General features: G+C 52.2%; 5 protein-coding genes across 5 annotated transcripts; 4 read left to right on the top strand and 1 right to left on the bottom strand.

The window, feature by feature from the left end:
* Positions 1 to 204: 204 nt before the first annotated feature.
* On the top strand, positions 205 to 1,449 carry AYO20_11136 (hypothetical protein; the record flags this gene model as incomplete). Its single annotated transcript, XM_022649389.1, has 4 exons — positions 205 to 210; positions 351 to 537; positions 594 to 1,337; positions 1,388 to 1,449. 4 exons carry the CDS (start codon positions 205 to 207, stop codon positions 1,447 to 1,449), a joined length of 999 nt encoding a protein of 332 aa, XP_022494639.1.
* A 782-nt stretch (positions 1,450 to 2,231) lies between these two features.
* Positions 2,232 to 2,905, bottom strand: AYO20_11135 (hypothetical protein; the record flags this gene model as incomplete). Its single annotated transcript, XM_022649388.1, has 3 exons — positions 2,232 to 2,418; positions 2,622 to 2,728; positions 2,858 to 2,905. The coding sequence occupies 3 exons, from the start codon at positions 2,903 to 2,905 to the stop codon at positions 2,232 to 2,234; spliced, it is 342 nt and encodes a 113-aa protein (XP_022494638.1).
* Positions 2,906 to 3,538: 633 nt separating this feature from the next.
* Positions 3,539 to 5,305, top strand: AYO20_11134 (hypothetical protein; the record flags this gene model as incomplete). The annotated part of the gene is made up of 1 exon (XM_022649387.1): positions 3,539 to 5,305. One exon carries the CDS (start codon positions 3,539 to 3,541, stop codon positions 5,303 to 5,305), a length of 1,767 nt encoding a protein of 588 aa, XP_022494637.1.
* Positions 5,306 to 5,600: 295 nt separating this feature from the next.
* AYO20_11133 (hypothetical protein) lies at positions 5,601 to 7,635 on the top strand (the record flags this gene model as incomplete). Its single annotated transcript, XM_022649386.1, has 2 exons — positions 5,601 to 6,033; positions 6,131 to 7,635. The coding sequence occupies 2 exons, from the start codon at positions 5,601 to 5,603 to the stop codon at positions 7,633 to 7,635; spliced, it is 1,938 nt and encodes a 645-aa protein (XP_022494636.1).
* A 3,467-nt stretch (positions 7,636 to 11,102) lies between these two features.
* Positions 11,103 to 12,952, top strand: AYO20_11132 (hypothetical protein; the record flags this gene model as incomplete). Its single annotated transcript, XM_022649385.1, has 3 exons — positions 11,103 to 11,512; positions 11,654 to 12,350; positions 12,419 to 12,952. 3 exons carry the CDS (start codon positions 11,103 to 11,105, stop codon positions 12,950 to 12,952), a joined length of 1,641 nt encoding a protein of 546 aa, XP_022494635.1.
* Between the last annotated feature and the right edge of the window lie 5,112 nt (positions 12,953 to 18,064).

Below are 18,064 nucleotides of genomic sequence, written 5' to 3'. Positions count from 1 at the left end.
CTTAGACTTCCATCCTCCTCCTTTGTATTGCTTTCTTTCTCATCTTCTTCATTCCAGTATCGCGTACAGAAGCCATTTGCGCGTGAACCTCCTTTCTCTACAGGTTTCCTGCTCGACGCATTCCCGCGCTAACTGGGAGTCCTCAATTGAACCGTTATTGTTCACCTACACGATTTTTAATACACGCCTCGCTTTCCAGGCATCATGAGTGTACGTTTCCATGCCGAGAGACGTTGGTTGGCTTCACCCTTCCGCCCGACCCCTGAAACGCACCCAACAGACATCCTACAACCATTGCCTTATGCTTCCCCATTGAGAGCTATTGCTGACTGCCGCATCGCTCCGATTAGAACTACCAGCAAGGCGGCCAGGGTTATGGCACCTACAATCCCTACGGACAAGCAGGAAATCCCTACGCTCAGGGGGGCAATGGCAATGAAGCATATGGCAATCAGGGAAACTATAGTGAACGCCCCGAGCCCCAGCAACAAGGGAGCAGCTATTACGCTCAAGATGAACAGCGGCAAGGCGGTTACGGTACACAAAGCTCGACGATACCCTTCTGTGGCTGCTGGCTAATATACGCATTTCAGAAATGAGAAACATGAACGGCGCCGACCCGAACCGGATTCTCAATGAATGCCGGGCTGTCGATCAAGCTATCGATGAAATCGAGGCGGATCTACAGCGTCTCAAGGGCCTCCAAGCACGATACCTCGCAGACACCAATACATCCGCCCAATCGCCGTTGCGCGTGGAGGTTGATCGGACGGGAGAAACAATCATGACAAAGTACCGTGGTCTCGTCAGCCGCGTCAAGAACATCAAGCACCAACCGGAGTCCGGGAACCCGCGCAATGCTCCCCAGGTGGGCAAAATTGATCGAAGGCTGAAGACTGCGATCAATCAGTACCAACAAGTTGAGCGCGAATTCCGGAAAGCGTCTCAAGAACAGATGGCGAGACAATATCGGATCGTCCGCCCCGATGCCTCCGACGCGGAAGTGCGCGAAGCTGTTGAAGATCCCAATAACCAACAAATCTTTTCTTCTGCCTTGATCCAGAGCGACCGACGCGGTGAAGCACAGTCTGTCGCACGAAACGTCTCGCAACGTCACGAAGATATCCAGAAGATTGAACGACAGATGATTGAGCTTGCCCAGCTCTTCCAAGACCTCGAGGCATTGGTGGTGCAGCAAGAGCCCGCGGTCACCCAGATCGAGGAGCAAGGCGAGCAAGTCGCAGAACATGTGTCCAAGGCAAATGTTGAGCTCGAGGGTGCGGTCGTCAAAGCCCGAGCTGCCCGCCGCAAGAAGTGGATGTGCTTAGGCATTGTCGGTGAGTGTTGGCCGGATTCTGCTTGCGGGAATATGCTAACTTGCGCCCAGTTCTCATTATCATCATTATTGTTGTGGTCGTGGCGGTGGCTGTTACTGTTACGAAAAATTAGGATAATGGCAATAACAGTCCTCCACCATCCTGAACTCACAAAACGATGTTCAATCGCTGGCGAGAATCGTGACATATGTGGAACTGGCGGCTCCGCGGTGCAATTGGTTCTTGCAGGTTTACTTACATTTGACTTCATGTCCACGAAAGGTGGACAGCATCTATTGTTGGTGAAGCAGACCACAAGGTACCTTTTTCTTTTTGTGTGTTTTTGGATCGCCCGAGAGTTGACACAACTCGCATTGTGAGGAAGATCAGAGCGCGATAGAGCGGGCAGGGGAAGGTGGCAGGGAGAGGTTTCAGAATTTCCTATGTTTTTCGCAGAAAAAGCCGGCGCAAAAGTGTTCATTTTGTCTGTTTTCGATCCCTTTTGGTGGTGGAGGGGATCTTGGGCTGGTTGGCAAGGATTGACATTGTACAGCATCAGAACGCCCAATTAGATACACACACTACCCGCTAATAATTCCCTTCAAGCTGTTTTGGATGGTATTGTGGGATCCATTCCTCTTCCCAGGTGCAGCTGTAGCAGGATTGATTGTGTATTCAGTTTGGTAGCTCGGTTTCTCGTTCCACGGTCTACCACATCGGCACTTAGTCGCGGCACGATACAAGGTTGAATGCCATGTAGCGCGAGTCTCTGTCAACCGGTATGGCGGATGTCTCCTTGACCTAGGGGTATAGAATTCGACCATCCATACAGAGCCGTGCCGTAGGATCTTAGAAGACAAACATCTTTGGGACCCTCCATATATACATACATAGTCTGCACTGCAAGTTTAGTACTCACGCCGCCCCCTGTGCGTCCTTTTTCCTCGCCAGCTCCCTCTCCACCTCCTCCGGTGTCTTGGTCCGAAGCTGGAGAGCGTGGATCCCGCCGGGGCGATCGAGCTCCTCTTTCAGCAGCGAATAAATCATCCTGTGCCGCGCCGGTTGCGGCTTCGCTTGGAATGACGGAGACGTGATGTCCAGACTAGGCTTTTTGTTAGTAGTTTGGAAGAAGCATAATGTGGGGGAAGTTTCCGCAGAGCTTGAGGAGGAGAAGGGGATCTGGAGATGATATGACTCCGATCCTGTCACACGAGGCTGTGACGCCCGAGAACCCTAAGATCATGGTGAAGAGCACACGCGCCAGTGGCCGGGAAAGCGACGAAGACAAACAGGCCATTCACTTACAAGAAGTGCGTTTCCTTTGAAGTCGAGCCTACCATGGCCTTGTGGTGGGAATGAAGATGTGAGTCGTTTCGAATGGTGAGGTTTGTGGGGTTCAAAGCCTCTGTCACCTGTCGCGAACGTTAGACACCGTATCACAGCGGATTGACTGGGTATGTTCAAGAACTGGGCAGATAGATAGACGTGTCCTGAAACGGGGCGGAAACGCCCTGGCTTTCTTCCGCTTCTTCTCAGCTCACCTTTCTTCGGATCGTGTCCTCCACGGGCGTGGTGGAGCTGCTCGCCATCCTTCTCTTCGATACTGCACGGCAAAACGAGGTGCCAGAAGTTACATAGCGCCTCATTTGGTCACTGACTGGATGGCTTCTTGAGGGGATGGATTCTGGCGCACGCACACCAGAGATTGAAGGGATGGAGGGATTTTGATGATTGCAGTCAAGATGCGCTGCGGTCAGGTAGATGATGATGAACGGACATTTCTACGCTGGGGCATTATATTACTAAGCGCAGTTTGCTAGGCTTATTCTACGACCTCACTTGATGACCTGCATTTGGGGGCCAAAAAAATCCCTTGAAGAACTAGTGCAAGGGTTGTCAGAAGCGCCTACAGGATCCAGAAACAAGATATGGGAAATAGGTATACGGGTACAACGAGATCTTGTGTGGACCGTGTAACAAGTTGCTTACAAGACTAATATACAACCAGGATAGCCGAGCATCCTTTTGCTTCCTTCTTGTCCACCTCAGACTTTCAGCCGCGTCGCCTGGAAGCTTATTTGTTGACGTGGGCCAAGCTGGTCAACTTGGTCCCCTCCTACTCGTATTGCGACATTGACACAAAGAACAAAACCCCTGGACACCACGGCTGGTCGATTTACTCTGTGTTCCTCCAAGTTGAGGTCGTCGCTACATTGTCCATCATGGCCGATTCAGCTTCAGCGCACCTTGCTTCACACATGGCCAAGCTAAACCCATTCTCCAAGAAGACTGGCAAAGTCGACAATGAGGACGCCGGCGAAGTCATTGATGCCTCGACGGTTGCTGGCGGCGGTCATGGCTCCCGCGAAACAAACATCACCAAGCATCAACTCCGAGTCAGCCATGCTCTCAGGGCGTTCCTGGTCAAGCACCATGTTCTCTCAGAGGAAGAGGCCGCTCTAGACAACCCAGACACAGTGACCGAGTCACTGCACGCCCTCCTCAACAAGCCGCATATTGACGTCCCGTCGTACATAACAGATCGGTCTCGTCCGTTGTCCGAATACTTCATCAGTTCGAGTCACAACACCTACTTGGTGGCTCACCAGCTTTACGGCAATTCTTCTGCCGATGCCTACAGGACTGCTCTTAGAACGGGATCGCGCTGCGTGGAGATTGATGCGTGGGACGATGAGGAAAACAAGGACGAACCAAAGGTCACGCATGGCTACACGCTTGTCTCTAATATCTCATTCCGCGCCGTATGTGAAACGATTCGTGATGTCATGGACGAGGAAGCCCGTCAGGCGCCATCTCATCCAGACTGCAGAGCATCTCCAATCCTCCTATCTTTGGAGAACCATTGCGACGCACATGGTCAACGGCGTCTCGTCGAGATTATGAAAGAGGTATGGGGCGACCGACTGCTGAGCAAGGCTGTCAGGCAGAAAGGGCACGAGGAGCAGCAAGGCTCTGACGACCAAGTGACACTCGAAGAGCTTGGGTCAAAAATAGTCGTCATTGTCGAATACCACTTTCCCAACGAACCCAAAAGCGAAGAGGAGAGCTCCAACTCGGACGACGAGGATGAAGAAACGAGACAGGCGAAGAAGGCTTACAACGACAAGAAGAAGGCTGCACCTACCATCATCATCCCTGAGCTGGCAGAGTTAGGTGTGTACGCTCAATCAGTGAAACCGCGCGACAATTCTTGGTATGGTGAAGCCGGACTCAAGGACGGACCTCATCATCACCTCATCAATGTCTCCGAGAGTGGTCTAAAGGACCATATGCCCGCCGAGAACGACAAAATTGCTTGCCACAACGCCCGACATCTAATGCGGGTGTATCCCAAAGGGACGCGGATCTCGTCCCGAAACCTCAAGCCGGTGCAGTTCTGGGGTATCGGAGCGCAAGTGTGTGCCCTCAACTGGCAGACATTCGGGGCTAGCATACAGCTGAATGAAGCACTATTCAGCGGCACAGATGGATATGTTTTGAAGCCAGCGGCTTTGCGGGCCGGCGGATCTGGCCGACTCAACACCGGGAAGAGGAAGATGCTCCGCCTGCATGTTGCAGGAGCCACAGATATACCCGTACCAGAAGGGCGAGAACCTGGCGAGATCAAGCCATACTTGACCTGCAAGCTCTACCACCCTGACATCGATGAGGATGACGCGCCAAAGCGCAAGACGGCACATTACAGGCAACACAAACTCGGGCTGCTGCATAGAGGTGAGAATCCTCCGCCCACAGATCCTATCTGGGACGAGACACTGCTATGGGACTATGACGACAACGAGCTAGTGTTCCTCCGCATGCTCATCAAGAGCGATGACAGTTTTGCCATCAACCCCATCTTTGCTGTGGCTGCGGTGAGGTTGCTGTACGTAGCTCCAGGCTGGAATTTTATCCGCATGCTGGACTTGAAGGGAAGGGAGACCAGATGCTCGATTCTTGTCAAATTCGAGATCGTGGATGAGATGTGATGAAGGGAGCCATGTGCTGGAATTGAAAGGTCGTATGCGGTCCACAGAAGAACAGTATTGACGAGGCACACGAGGGTCATGAGGCACAGGGCTTCGGCCATGAGAAATTTGAGTCCTGCGGGTCAATGCGGAGTAACACATGCAATTTTGAGCTTTAGCATTTTCTAATACATCATCTCTCTGTCAACACGATTCATAGTTCTTCTTCCACTGCTCGTCTTTGGTCAGTTCGAACACCGTTGCTCAAGCCTGATATTTTCGTGTGAGCGAGGGAACAATCGACAATGGTTGCGGGATGGTCGCTACCCCTCCGACCTGTCGCTTCTTCACTGCGGCGACCACTCAGCTCTGCAGGGCTGCTGGCCGTATAGGAGCAGGAGCTGGATCAGGATTGTCGCGGCCCCGGCCAGCGCTCCCAAACCCCTTCGCATTCACCTCTACGCTATGCCAGAATCCCCTAGGATTTTCTGTCGGGAGGGCGTTGTCGTCATCGACCTCGTCGTCCGCTCTCCCCTCATCCCCGATCTTCGCAGCCATTGCGAGCCATGACCCGGAATCCCCTGCGATAATACACAGTGCCTCAACCCGGACCTTCAGCTACGGCAGTCTCCTACACGATGTTGCTGCCGCAAAGGACAGAATTGCCGCTCTCTCTGCCGCAGGAAGAAAATCCCCTCTGGCTGGGGAGAGGATCGCTTTTCTGGCGGAAAACGGTTATGACTATGTGGGTGCGCGACCATACCAGACCAGAGCCAGTGCCCTGGGAAATTCCCTTGTTGTGCAGCTGCAGCTGCAGAATGCTGACGAAGACATTGTTCTAAACAGTGACGTTCCTCGCGATCCTCGCGCACGATGCAATCGCCCTCCCCTTGGCACATACCCATCCCAGCTCCGAGCTGCGGTACATCCTCGAGAACAGCGAGGCCGCCCTGTTCCTCTCGACGGAGAAATTCTCACACAAGGCACAAGAGGTGGTGAAAGAAGGACTCGACCATGTCCCAAGACTGGAGATCCTCTCCAAGATTGAGACCGGGGCCGCGTTCTCCGCCGAACATGTCAAGTTAGATGACTCCGACACTATTGAGAATGGCGGGTTCATGCTCTACACCTCCGGAACCACCAGTCGTCCCAAGGGCGTGGTGCTGTCTGCCGCAAACATGGCGGCACAAGCCAGTTCTCTGATCGAAGCATGGAAATACACTCCCTCAGACCTGCTCCTCCACGTTCTCCCACTACATCATATTCATGGGACAATCAACGCCTTGTATACCCCTCTGATGGCTGGCTCGGCGATCGAATTTGCGTACCCGTTCAACGCAGAGACTGTGTGGAAGCGTCTGGCTGCACCATTTCTCCCCGACCCTTCCTCTCTCTCGACAGACGAAAGGAAAAGGCCGATAACTTTCCTTACCTGTGTCCCGACGATATACAACCGACTACTGGCAACTCACTCCTCTCTTTCCCCAGAAATGCAGACCGCAACACGCACGGCGATCAACCCTCGTAACCTTCGATTGAATATTTCCGGCTCTGCAGCCCTTCCTACACCGACCAAAAAGGCTTGGGCGGAGCTTTCTGGCGGCAATGCCCTTCTCGAGCGCTACGGGATGACCGAGGTCGGCATGGCGCTATCTTGTGGACTGGCGTTTGAGGACCGTGTAGACGGTTCAGTTGGGTGGCCATTGCCAGGAGTCGAGATACGGCTCGTTGACACTGAGACAGACACGGTCATAACGCCCGGCGAAGAAATGGACGAAAGGGGCCAGCCGCGAGAAGGGGAAATCCAGCTCCGTGGCCCTACAGTGTTCAAGGAGTACTTCCGCAACCCCACTGCCACAGCGGCAGAGTTTGTAGAGTCTGAAGACGGCAAAGGCAATTGGTTCAAGACAGGCGACGTGGCGATCCGCACACTCGTCCCCGGAACAGGAACATCGCCCGAGCAATCCTGGGCTCGTGGACCCATGTACTTCATCCGTGGCCGCAAATCCATCGACATTATCAAAACGGGCGGCGAGAAAGTTTCTGCACTAGAAATCGAACGAGAACTCCTCTCGCTACCAGACATCGCCGAAGCTGCCGTGGTCGGACTCCCTAGCGAACAATGGGGCCAAAAGGTCGCCGCGGTCGTGGTTCTGAGTGACACAGGGAAGAGCGGCGGCCGGGGCGGCAAGCAATGGGGGGCCATGGACATGCGCAGGGCCCTCAAGGATAGATTGGCCAATTACAAGATTCCACAGGAGTTGAAGGTCGTCGAGCACATTCCGCGCAACGCCATGGGCAAAATCAACAAGAAAATGCTCGTGAAGCAGGTCTTTTCAACGGGGACTTGAGCAGGAGCTCAGCCTCAGCCTCAGCCTCAGCCCCAGCCCTGGCTACACAGCTACTGCAGCTACTGCAGCCATTCAGCAACTTGGCAACTCACTTAGCAGGTCGGGTGGGGGCTGTCCCTGTCGAGCTGTGTGTGTAACTCGATCCGGGACGATCAATCTCCTCTGGTGCTTGGAATTCATGAGTGCCAGGTTGACTTTACGCGGAAGAGCCATGTCAATCAATCTCGCGGACAATATCGAAGTTCATTTCATTCGTTATCCGGTTCATACGGTTTCGGGGCGCATGCCAGGCCATCAACGCCGCGACGCATCGGGTTGGCAAGATGGGTAACAAAAAAGGCCTCGGGCCTTCCGACTGACTATCACATTGATGTGGTCACTGTGGTGTACGAGTAAAGTAGCAAATGCAGCATCTTGAGATACTAGTGTACTGTCCTGAAAAGAAACCCCATTCGCCACTCCCTCCCTGTCCACTCCTTCTTCTGAGAGAGAGCGAGACGCTTTGTAGTCCTTCACCCGACGAGTAAAAGACTGCGATGGTCGCTGCATTGCCTGGTAGACACTGACACTGCTACTCAAGCACCGCGTCAACTAGATCCCAGCGAAAGAGACCCCTGGTGATGGGTGAGATCTGGCCCTCTGTCCGTGTCTGTGCCTGTGCCTGTGCCATGCGGGACATCCACGATACCGCAACTTAGGTCCTTGTTTTCAATGTAATATGGTCGCTTCGGGTCGAAATGAGTGGAGTGGAATGTCTGAAGAAACAGACCACTGACATGGGAGCTGAATCCCTACCTGTATCGATAGCTTCTGGATCGGTCCGGTTCGTAGAGTCATGACGGCCGATCAAGGCCTACTGTGTGGCATGCCCAGACATGAAGCGCTTCGTCACCCTCTCCCTGTGACTCATCTGACAGCACGGTTCGTCCAGGGTTCGTCGTCTATCTGTCGTCACTCGGGCCGCCGGATATAGACGCATACCAACTCCTCCACCCTTCTCGCGCTTGCCAGTCTTCTCCAGGATGAGTATATCGCCTTGTGGTTGCGACAAGTTGTGAGCTGCACACCACGTGACTGAGGCTCTGTCGGGGGGAGGGGTTTCTCAGTCCGAAGAGGTCAGCTGTTCAGCCTGCGGAGACGTGGCCCAACGAGCATGAGGTGGAATTGGTCACTTGTGTGTGCCTTATCCGCAGCTGTGCATGAACAAACCATCTCTGAACCTGGTTTTTGAACCACAACTCGCTTGGACTCCCTGATCAAATCACTAGAATTCGTTGTCATTGTCATCTTTGGGTCAATTTCTTATGAACGTTGTCATTCCTCTTGCAGCATCACTTCAGGCAGTCAAAATTATGCAGCCTCCCGAAGTGCCTGAGACCAGGAGTTTTCAATGGATCAGCACGACCGAATACGTCGCGTCCACCGGTTTGATATCATTCTGCTATTGCTGTTGCTGATTGTACCCAGGAGGCGCTTGAGTCCACCAGCGCGTGTTTGGTCGACACCTCGCCACGTTGACGACTTACCGCTGCAGGTCAAATGATGAGGATATTTTGCACCTCAGGCGGTGTTCACCATACCCACCCGGCCAATCTCGTGTGTCCAATGAGTGCTGCTGGCTCTGTCGTCGATTGGAGTGGCGAAACAATTCCGGTGAGGTGAGCCCTGCCACCGCGCCCGACATGAAGATGAGATGAATGGCCAATGTCGTGAAACACATATTAGTCGGTCAAGACCCGTGCTGTCGAGGTGCTTACACTTTTTTCCTGCTGTTTTCAGTCAAAAAGAAATATTAGGACGGAACAGGTAGAAATCGCACAAGCTTTTGTTGGTGATACACATATCATCAAGTTGCAAGCCACGGCCAGTACCAGTCCAGTCCTGGGAGAGGCGCCTCAAAACCTTCCACTCTGAGTGCATAAAAGATGCCCGGCCACATGGGTTGTGACGAGGGTATGCACACCATCAAGGACTGACCCTGTGGCTAACATTGTTTGCAGCAAAAGAAACACAAGAACACGCGCCACTGACCGCATACCTGGAATTGCCGATTCGAGCGGATCCATGGACGGCATTGAGGGTTCATGTTGAGACTCAACAACCGGATCGCCGCCTTGTCGAATGGCTGGACAAGCAGGGCAATCTTACACTCGGTCTCGTCAAGGCACCGGTGGTGAAGGCACAGCTATGAGTAGAGGCAGCCGCTGTCATAATGTGGTTCGGCCCATTTCAAAGGTAAACTTGCAACAAGAAATCTGCCTTTACTCTTGCAAACCCCATACACTGACCTCTTGCAGGCATCAGAAGCAAAATAGTGCGCAACCCTCGGGATTTCGGAGGTTGGCACGTTGGTTCATGCGGGAGGTGGGGGAGGCGAATGTGTGTAGGGGGTTTCGAGCCGACGGTTTGGAGAGCGATAGTGGCCACGAGTACGTAAGAGAGGAGAAAGAAGCACTCGAAATCTGGTTTTGCTTGAGTTGGCGCAGGGGGGGTTCTGCAATCTGAATAATCGTTGATAAGGGCATGTTGTCAGTTCAGTGCAGGTGATCAAGAGTCAGAGTCACCACCGCGAAATCGGTCGGCCGACTTGCCAGATGTGGGAGAGTCGCGGATTAATGTTGTTCCACGTCTCCAGGCATCAAGCCCCCGACGAGACAAGTTACCTGTAAATCTAACTATCATTATTACCCACCATCAAGTCATTATCTATCCAATGCCATCTCTTTTCATTGTTGTCTAGCCTTCATGGGCCAATACCGGCCCTTCGTGATGTCACTTCAACATCTGAAGGTCAAGTGAACCCCACCCTACCCCGACCTCACCTAAATATGCCACAACACTTGATTTCGGGGGACAAAGGACAACAGGACAATATATCCTGACATCTAGTACAAAAGGATATGGATCTCACCTCCCACAGCCGGGCGAGACCCCTCTCGCTGATGTGGAACAATAACCGAGCGGTGTACGAGGAACCATCTTATGCCCTTTCAATCCAAGTCTACCAAATGCCGCTTCCCGGTCGATCCTGAGCAATGAGGCTGGCACCAATGCCATGAATCTTGTGAATTAGGCAGAATTGGCCTGGCTTTGTTACTCCTCTTGCACCCTCCAATGACGGCTTCGTCCGGCCATATTCCGACTATGAGGTCAATGCGTTACCCCAGAATTTCCCCATTTCGTTTCCGGCGGCACCATCCTTGTACACTTCATTTGCGAGGAACCGCAAACTTTGGATCTCCATGATGGGAAAAATGTATCTGGTGACTTGACCTGCAGGACGGGCTGGTGGAAGGTCGGTGGAGAATAATGCCGTGACTTCGACGAATTCCGCCTGAAGCTCGAGTTCTGACACCACATAAAACGGTGACTTTGAAGGAGAGGGGCGATTTTCGTCTACACGGTGCTCCTACATTTTCTGGCCTATCTAAAAGGTTGACCTAGACGTGAGTTCATAGCGACCAGTCATGAAATCCCCTGTCGTCGGAGCTTTTGGAGCTGTGGCTTTGCTTCTCCTCAGCGCTTTTACAAAGGCACAGAATTCTTCCTCAAACGTCCCTGTCATCGATCTCGGGTATGTGAAATACAGTGGCCATCAGAATGCCACCGCAGGCATCAACTACTACCGTGGCATCCGTTATGCTGCCGCCCCTACAGGTGAACTGCGCTGGGCGAAACCTGTGCCAATTGAGTCTATGAACAACTATAACGGCCAGACCATCAATGCTTCGACCCTTGGCCCGGCATGCTATCAGTCGTCTGCGAGGTCTACTTATACTACTCCTTCAGCTCCACAGGGGCAGTCAGAGGATTGTCTGCTCCTCGACGTGCTCGTGCCGTCCAAGCCTGTCTCAACAGCCTTACCTGTACTCTTTACGTAAGTAGTATCTCTTTGAACCACCTATCCACAATTAGAGCATGCCAGGCTATCTCTAGAGGTATGCCAGACTTGGAAGAGGTCCAAAATATTCCCCCCTGCGCTCCTATACAAACTTTAACACTGAATACGCCAAATTAGCATACATGGTGGTGGCTACGTTGGGGGCAGCGCTCCGTTCTCTTATCCAGGAGATGCCCTGGTCAATCGGTCTGACGGCAACATCATCTTCGTGGGGATTCAATATCGTCTGGGAATGTTCGGATTCATGGGCGGAGACGCCATTGCTGAGAATGGAGCGTTGAACGCCGGCCTGCTTGATCAGCGAGCTGCCATGGACTGGGTCCAGCGGAACATCCGTGCCTTTGGTGGTGATCCAGGGCGTGTCACCATTTGGGGAGGCTCGGCAGGTGGAGGTAGTGTATCATGCCAGCTCATCGCCAACAGTGGTTCCGATTTCCCTCCTTTCGCGGCCGCAATTGCAGATCATCCCTGGTGGCAACCCTTTGCCAACAAGAGCATCCAGAACACCCAATTCAATACGGCTCTGAAGCTGTCAAACTGCACGGACATCGATTGCCTTCGAGGACTGTCTTCTACTACGCTAGGAAACCTGAACCAGGCAGTGATAAATTCAACGTACCCGGGGCCCGACAATGCATATGGTGTCTACTACTGGGGCCCGGTGGTGGATGGGAAGTTCATCCGCGACCTGCCCGACCAAGAATTCGCAAAGGGCAACTTCTACAAGGTGCCCTTGATCACCAACCGCGACGCTTTTGAAGGATACACCTTCTCGAACATGACCCAGACGTCTCAGGTGGATGAAACGATAGATGTGAGCTTCAGTCGGCCAAGTCATTTGTGTTTCTGTCTAGCTGCTGACGATATACCTCGAAATAATAGGCCAAAGATCTCTTTTCCTCTGCCGGACCATCATTCTTCTCGCGTCTCTACTCGCTCTACCCTCGCAGCGACTTCAACAGCACCTTCTACCAGCGGCAGACCTGGTTCGGGGACTTTATCATCAACTGTCCGACCTACTACATGGCTTCGTCCATGGTGGACTCGCTTTCCAACAGCTCTGCAGTGTTCAAACTGACCTTTGCCGCCGGAAGCGAGCTTCATGGCGCGACCAATCCGTTCATCTCGTCCAATGTGACCAACTACCCCGGCGCGAACAACCTGACCCTGGCGCATATCATGACCAGCTACTGGGTGAGCTTCACCGTCTTCCACGACCCGAACCCCTTGCGCACTGCCGGCGCGCCGTATTGGCCGAGTTATATCTCTGGAGCGCCGGGCACGACGGCAAATGGTGAAGGAGTCGGCTTCACGATCCAGGCCGTCACGTACAACAGTATCAGCGCGACGCGCGATCCCGATGCGGCGGCGCAGTGCGACTTTTTCAACTCGCGGGGATGGCAGATCCGGAATTAGCGCGCAACCCGAGACGAGCAGGCCTGAGCTACTTACTACATACTCCTCGGTCCTTATGAGTGGCTTTGTCCCTCGTACGGGATATTTCAATCTGCGTCTACGTGGACAAGTCGTCTGCTCGTACAAAGTATAGGGACCAACAAGGACAAGGGCAAGGACAAGTAACCAGGACGACGAGAGAGTGTGCGCCTCCGAATTTTCTCCGACTCGCGGCGAGCTACACCGAGTACATGTATATGCTCCATCCGTACGTACGTACCTATGTACTACCTAGTAGGTATGTACCGAGTTTGTACGTGACACAGGGAATTCGATATCGGAATCTCGACACACGTACTTTCCATTTCCGTCTTTGGACCTGAGCGTGGCCCTGAGCCTCGCTGTTTCAACCTGAGATGCCCTGCACGTGACTGAGCATGGTGTAGTTCGGCCTGAGCAACGGATCAATTTATCGCCTCGGCCTAGCCGACGGTAACCATAACTTGGCACCCGATCCAAGTTGACGTAATGGTCACAAAAGTTCCCTTTCTCTAACTTGGTTAGTCTGGGTCAAGCTTAGCCATCGTCCTACTCCCCCTTGCAGTTCCGCATCGCCACGAGGACATCGAGCCAAACTGCTTCATTGCTCAGGCATGTTGGCGCTTGCGCGGTAATCTTGACGGCAAGGTAGATTCAGGTAGACAGGGTTGACGAAGAGCCGACAACCTAGCTTATGGTTGTACTTTTTTTCACAAGGGCGACCACCCTCACTCCATGACACAGCTACCAAGTAGCCAAGATTGGATCAGATTCTACTGTTCATCGCTACCGCCGCAGATCATCGGCTGAGCCTGGCCATCCAGATTCATCTATGTCGACTGGCCCAGTAAATAACCTATTTCCTCCGGGCCAGAACAGATATCCCGACTAAAGGGCCCATCTGTCGTCTCAGGGACGGGAAGGGCAGTCATGGAGAGCCTTACAGGGATTCTGGCGGCACGGAAGCGTCTCATACCAACGACGGGATGCGACGGGATTCTAGCCAATGGCCCTAGAACCCTCAGGATTCGAGTGACATGGAGTTGGGCCTTCCCGACATTAAAGGGCTGGAAGCGATACGCCTTCCTACATCCCCGCCGGCGGTGATGAAGACAACAAAGATGATGACGACGCTGACTATGAGAGTGAGAGCAGTGGCCTTCTATCTCTCTGAGAGATCTTCAGGCAGCGCAACGCACAATTTGGGACGAGTTTTACGACGTCCCCAACTTAAAGGCCCCTACATGCACACTAACCGGTCTTCCAGTGGAAGGCCGAGGTTGCCTAGATCGGTTGATGCTGGAAAAACTTCAGAGCCACATTATCGTCTCCGATCCCGAAATCCAGTATTGGTGTTATGCAGAACCTTCTCTCCTTCACAGTTTGACCTTTCAAGTTGCTCCACCTGGTTGCCCCAGGGTGGTTTCCTGATCGTTCGAAAGCCGGTAGCGGAGCCATATCAGCCATACAACAAACACCAGAATAGTGAGAGGTATGGCTACGACGAGCAATATCCACCACTTGGTGGCCACGTCTAGGTGATTTGCGTCGAAGATGAATATGTCAGTGCTTAGAAGGGACAGGTCAAAGTTAGCCCCGGGAGACAAGGTTCCATCGAGGCCTTTTCCTAGTGGATGATGGGAACATCGACATACGCATACAAAAGTCCCGGGAGGATAGCACATCGTCACAGCAGCAACGGTGATCATAGACGCACTATCGCGTTGGGTTTGTTCCAGACTGATCCCCTTTTCTTTCCATGTCTTAAGTATCTAACTCAATAAGGAGACAAGCACTGGACTTCCTCTTTTCCTTCGTGCGGATTTACTTGGCTTCTTCTGGATAGCAGGCCATACCTTGCCAGAACCCCCCTAAACCTTTTTGAACCCCTTTAAACCCATCCCATGTCGCTTCGTTCTCGTTCTTGACAACACTGCTCATTCACCGAAACCAAAAAAAAATAGCGGGTTTTGCACGCGTATGGATTGATTGATTTTCTAGCTTGCTTCGGACTGTAGATAATACCATACAATATCACAATATCCTTGTAACCTTACCTTCTCCCGCATTCGCGCTTGGGGAAAAGGAAAAACCCTATCCGAGTGATAAGGAAAAGCCTTCACCAGAGAAGATTATCGCACTTCAATACAGCTTCTGTCAACCCTACGGCGAACATAACCCTGTACCCAAGTACATACCTGTACTACATCTTCGATATTCAGTTAGCCATCCATCACCTCTCGTCGAGAGTGGAAGAATCCAGCATCCACTTACAAGCTGTCACACATGTCTTGGTTGACGAGACCTCCTCAACAGGTGCAATCTGACCCCTCCGGAATAAGCCCCGAGAGGGACTGGCAATTTTGGAATTTGATCTGGCAACAATCACAAAAACAGTCTGGATTTCCGATAAAGCAATGATCGCCAGGTGCTAAATCTGGAGTATCGCGAACTATATCCCATTGGTAAGTTTTGGGCCAATACTCTTTAAGAGTTCCGGTCTCGTCTGTAACTCACCAGGGAGGTTTGAGAGTGTAGGTGATGCCAAGGTCAATGCGACCATTGAGGTGAGGATGACGATGAAGAACTGCATTGTGGAGAAGATACGGAATGGCTTTGAATTGTAAATGTGAAGCGATACATAGAATGGCGAGTTTGGGAAAGGGAACAGACCTTTTATAGCATATTAAATCAACTAACCTTAAGAATATACTTCTCAATTCGGCCTTATATCCCTTTGGCACTCACTCATGGTAAGTGTTTGTCAAAGGGGAGGAAGCCTCCGGTTGAGACCAAAAGCTTTGGCTCCGACTTCCTATCGCAGGTTAGAAATATCAGATTTTCAATGAAAACTAGGTTGGCGACTTCCTGTTATAGTAAGAGGTGAGAAGTGAGGCTCCAGTCACCCTTTAGTGAACCCCTGCTTCCACCCTGCCTGCGCGATGCGTGCATTGCGTAAGCGGTCTGCGTACTATAGATTTGTGGGCCTCAGCGCAGCCGTACCCTTTCCTGGGACTTCCATTTTTCTCTACCACCTTATGGCATCTTCCGAGGGTCTTGTAACCCTAAATGTCGCCCTCCTTGATGTCCCTTGGCAGTTTGAACTGGCCCAGGACCCCCAAGTGGACAACTCGTTTGGTCGCGTGCTGCTGGCAGCCAGCTGAGCTATCTACCCCAATGACCTGCGGCCTCATTAGGAACAACACGGTGGACTCGGCTTTTGTTAACACCTGCGTATGGCTTGCGGGTATCCTGCTCCCATCGTGTGCTCCAGATGGTTGCTGGCCTTGCCTCGCTCCTCCCTCGGACAACCGCCTGCCACTTCCTTTTCCACTGGTAGGTCCTCCACATAGCGACCCAAGCGGGGAGCTCCATATGACTAGGTAGATAGAAGATTTTATCCTCTCCTCCACCAATGAGTTTTATTAGGTGTGAGAATTACTCTACGAATACGGCAAAAATTCTCCCTTTGTATTAAAACCTAACCTACTTCCCCTACAACTTTTGCATTAGCGCTTACGGACCGGCAGATCACCGATGGAAGGCTGGAGCGGTCACCTTTTAGTCCCGATGACTCAGGATTTCCGCCGAGTTCATTAGCCCCCCGGGATACGATAGACGTCAGTGACGAAGGGTTGAACCACTAGTTTGAACATGGCAAAGGCCTCCAGCAGCGGGATCCAATCAGAGCTCACTGCTCATTTTGGTTAGATTTTAAGGTTGGGGCGACGCGCCAGACAGCTAGCCGCGAGTGGGACCGTGTAGTAATAGCGTGTAAGTAAACGCCGGATTTTCTCTCTATTCGACTTGGATGACTCTATGAATATGGCACGATTCTCCCTTTCTACTACACTCGGCCTGCTTTCTCTTTGTAAACCAGTACATCGATGTATACGGACAGGCGTGTTCCCGATGGGACCTCATTCCCTCTCGGGTTTGGGGAATCCAGTTATTACCCACAGTCCGAACGAAGCGAAGAGACAACCACATCGCCGACAGGGATGGTCTCAGGTTGCCTTGAGCCGCCGGCAAAGCGTAACAGGTACCAAGTCTAGCTGTTATGCCAGCTTCAGGGAAAACTCGGTCGAATTGTCCATGTCCAGGATATCACGGGCTCAACCCCTGGGGTACGTAAAACAGTCTGACGAACAGGTAGGTTTGATCTCAAGGTCTGGGATCAGCCTCCTCAATGTTTGACAGTCTAGGAAGCACCTCGGATGCCCCCGCCGGCCGTAGATATGGAGTTCTCTCGGCCCATAACAAGCCCCCCCTAATACCTTCAGGTTGCTCGAGGACCTCAATCACCGTGCTCCGGGATGACGCCGCGACACCATGACACTTGAAGCTGTTACTCAGCATTCACGTCGGATTATTGTTTACCAAGTGCCCAAAAGGACCGCATCATACGCCCAGGACCACCAGGGGCCTAAAGATAATCCGGTGGACAAGGTCGTGTTTGTTGTCTGGTAGCGCGAAGTTACGGCACGGATTGGCCTTGTCAATCAGAGGCATCACTAAAGAGAGCTGGGTCGAGGTTCGTTCGAGTGTCGATCTGTTTCCACCTTCGCCCGCTTGGTGAATCTAACAACAAAGAAGAATGTAACCTACATAAGCCGGTTGTCTCCTTTATCCTCTTTCGTAGTCGCCGCAGTCTATACCGGAGGATTCCCCTGACATCTACACAACCCCCCCCATATACTGGCCGAGAGGTTATACTAACACGGAAAAGGAAGTAACCAGTTCTATCAACATGACATGGAGCCCCATTCTCACCTCTTCCAATACTAAGGAATCACTTACCTACAAGTAGATTTCGCCGAAAGACTAATATTTCCGCATCTATAATAGGAAGGCGTAGCTGCGACTTCCGGTCTCCCTCTGAACTTGCCATTTCCTACTCTCGCATATACTTGCTCCAAAATCGAGTACCGAAAGGCATTTTCCGATACAAAAGTCCGACGAAGTGATACGTTAAGGCTACGTGATCTGGCAAGTTATAAAAGGTCCGTTCCCTGTCCCAAAATCACCGTTCCATATAACTATCTCTTTACATTTACAATTTGAAGTCACCGGGAACTCATTAATACAAGGTCA

This window comes from Fonsecaea nubica (assembly GCF_001646965.1).
Source record: "Fonsecaea nubica strain CBS 269.64 chromosome Unknown Scaff135, whole genome shotgun sequence".
Classification (NCBI taxonomy): domain Eukaryota; kingdom Fungi; phylum Ascomycota; class Eurotiomycetes; order Chaetothyriales; family Herpotrichiellaceae; genus Fonsecaea; species Fonsecaea nubica.
Note: the sequence above shows the minus strand (reverse complement) of the source record. Positions and strands in the feature narration are given on the sequence as shown.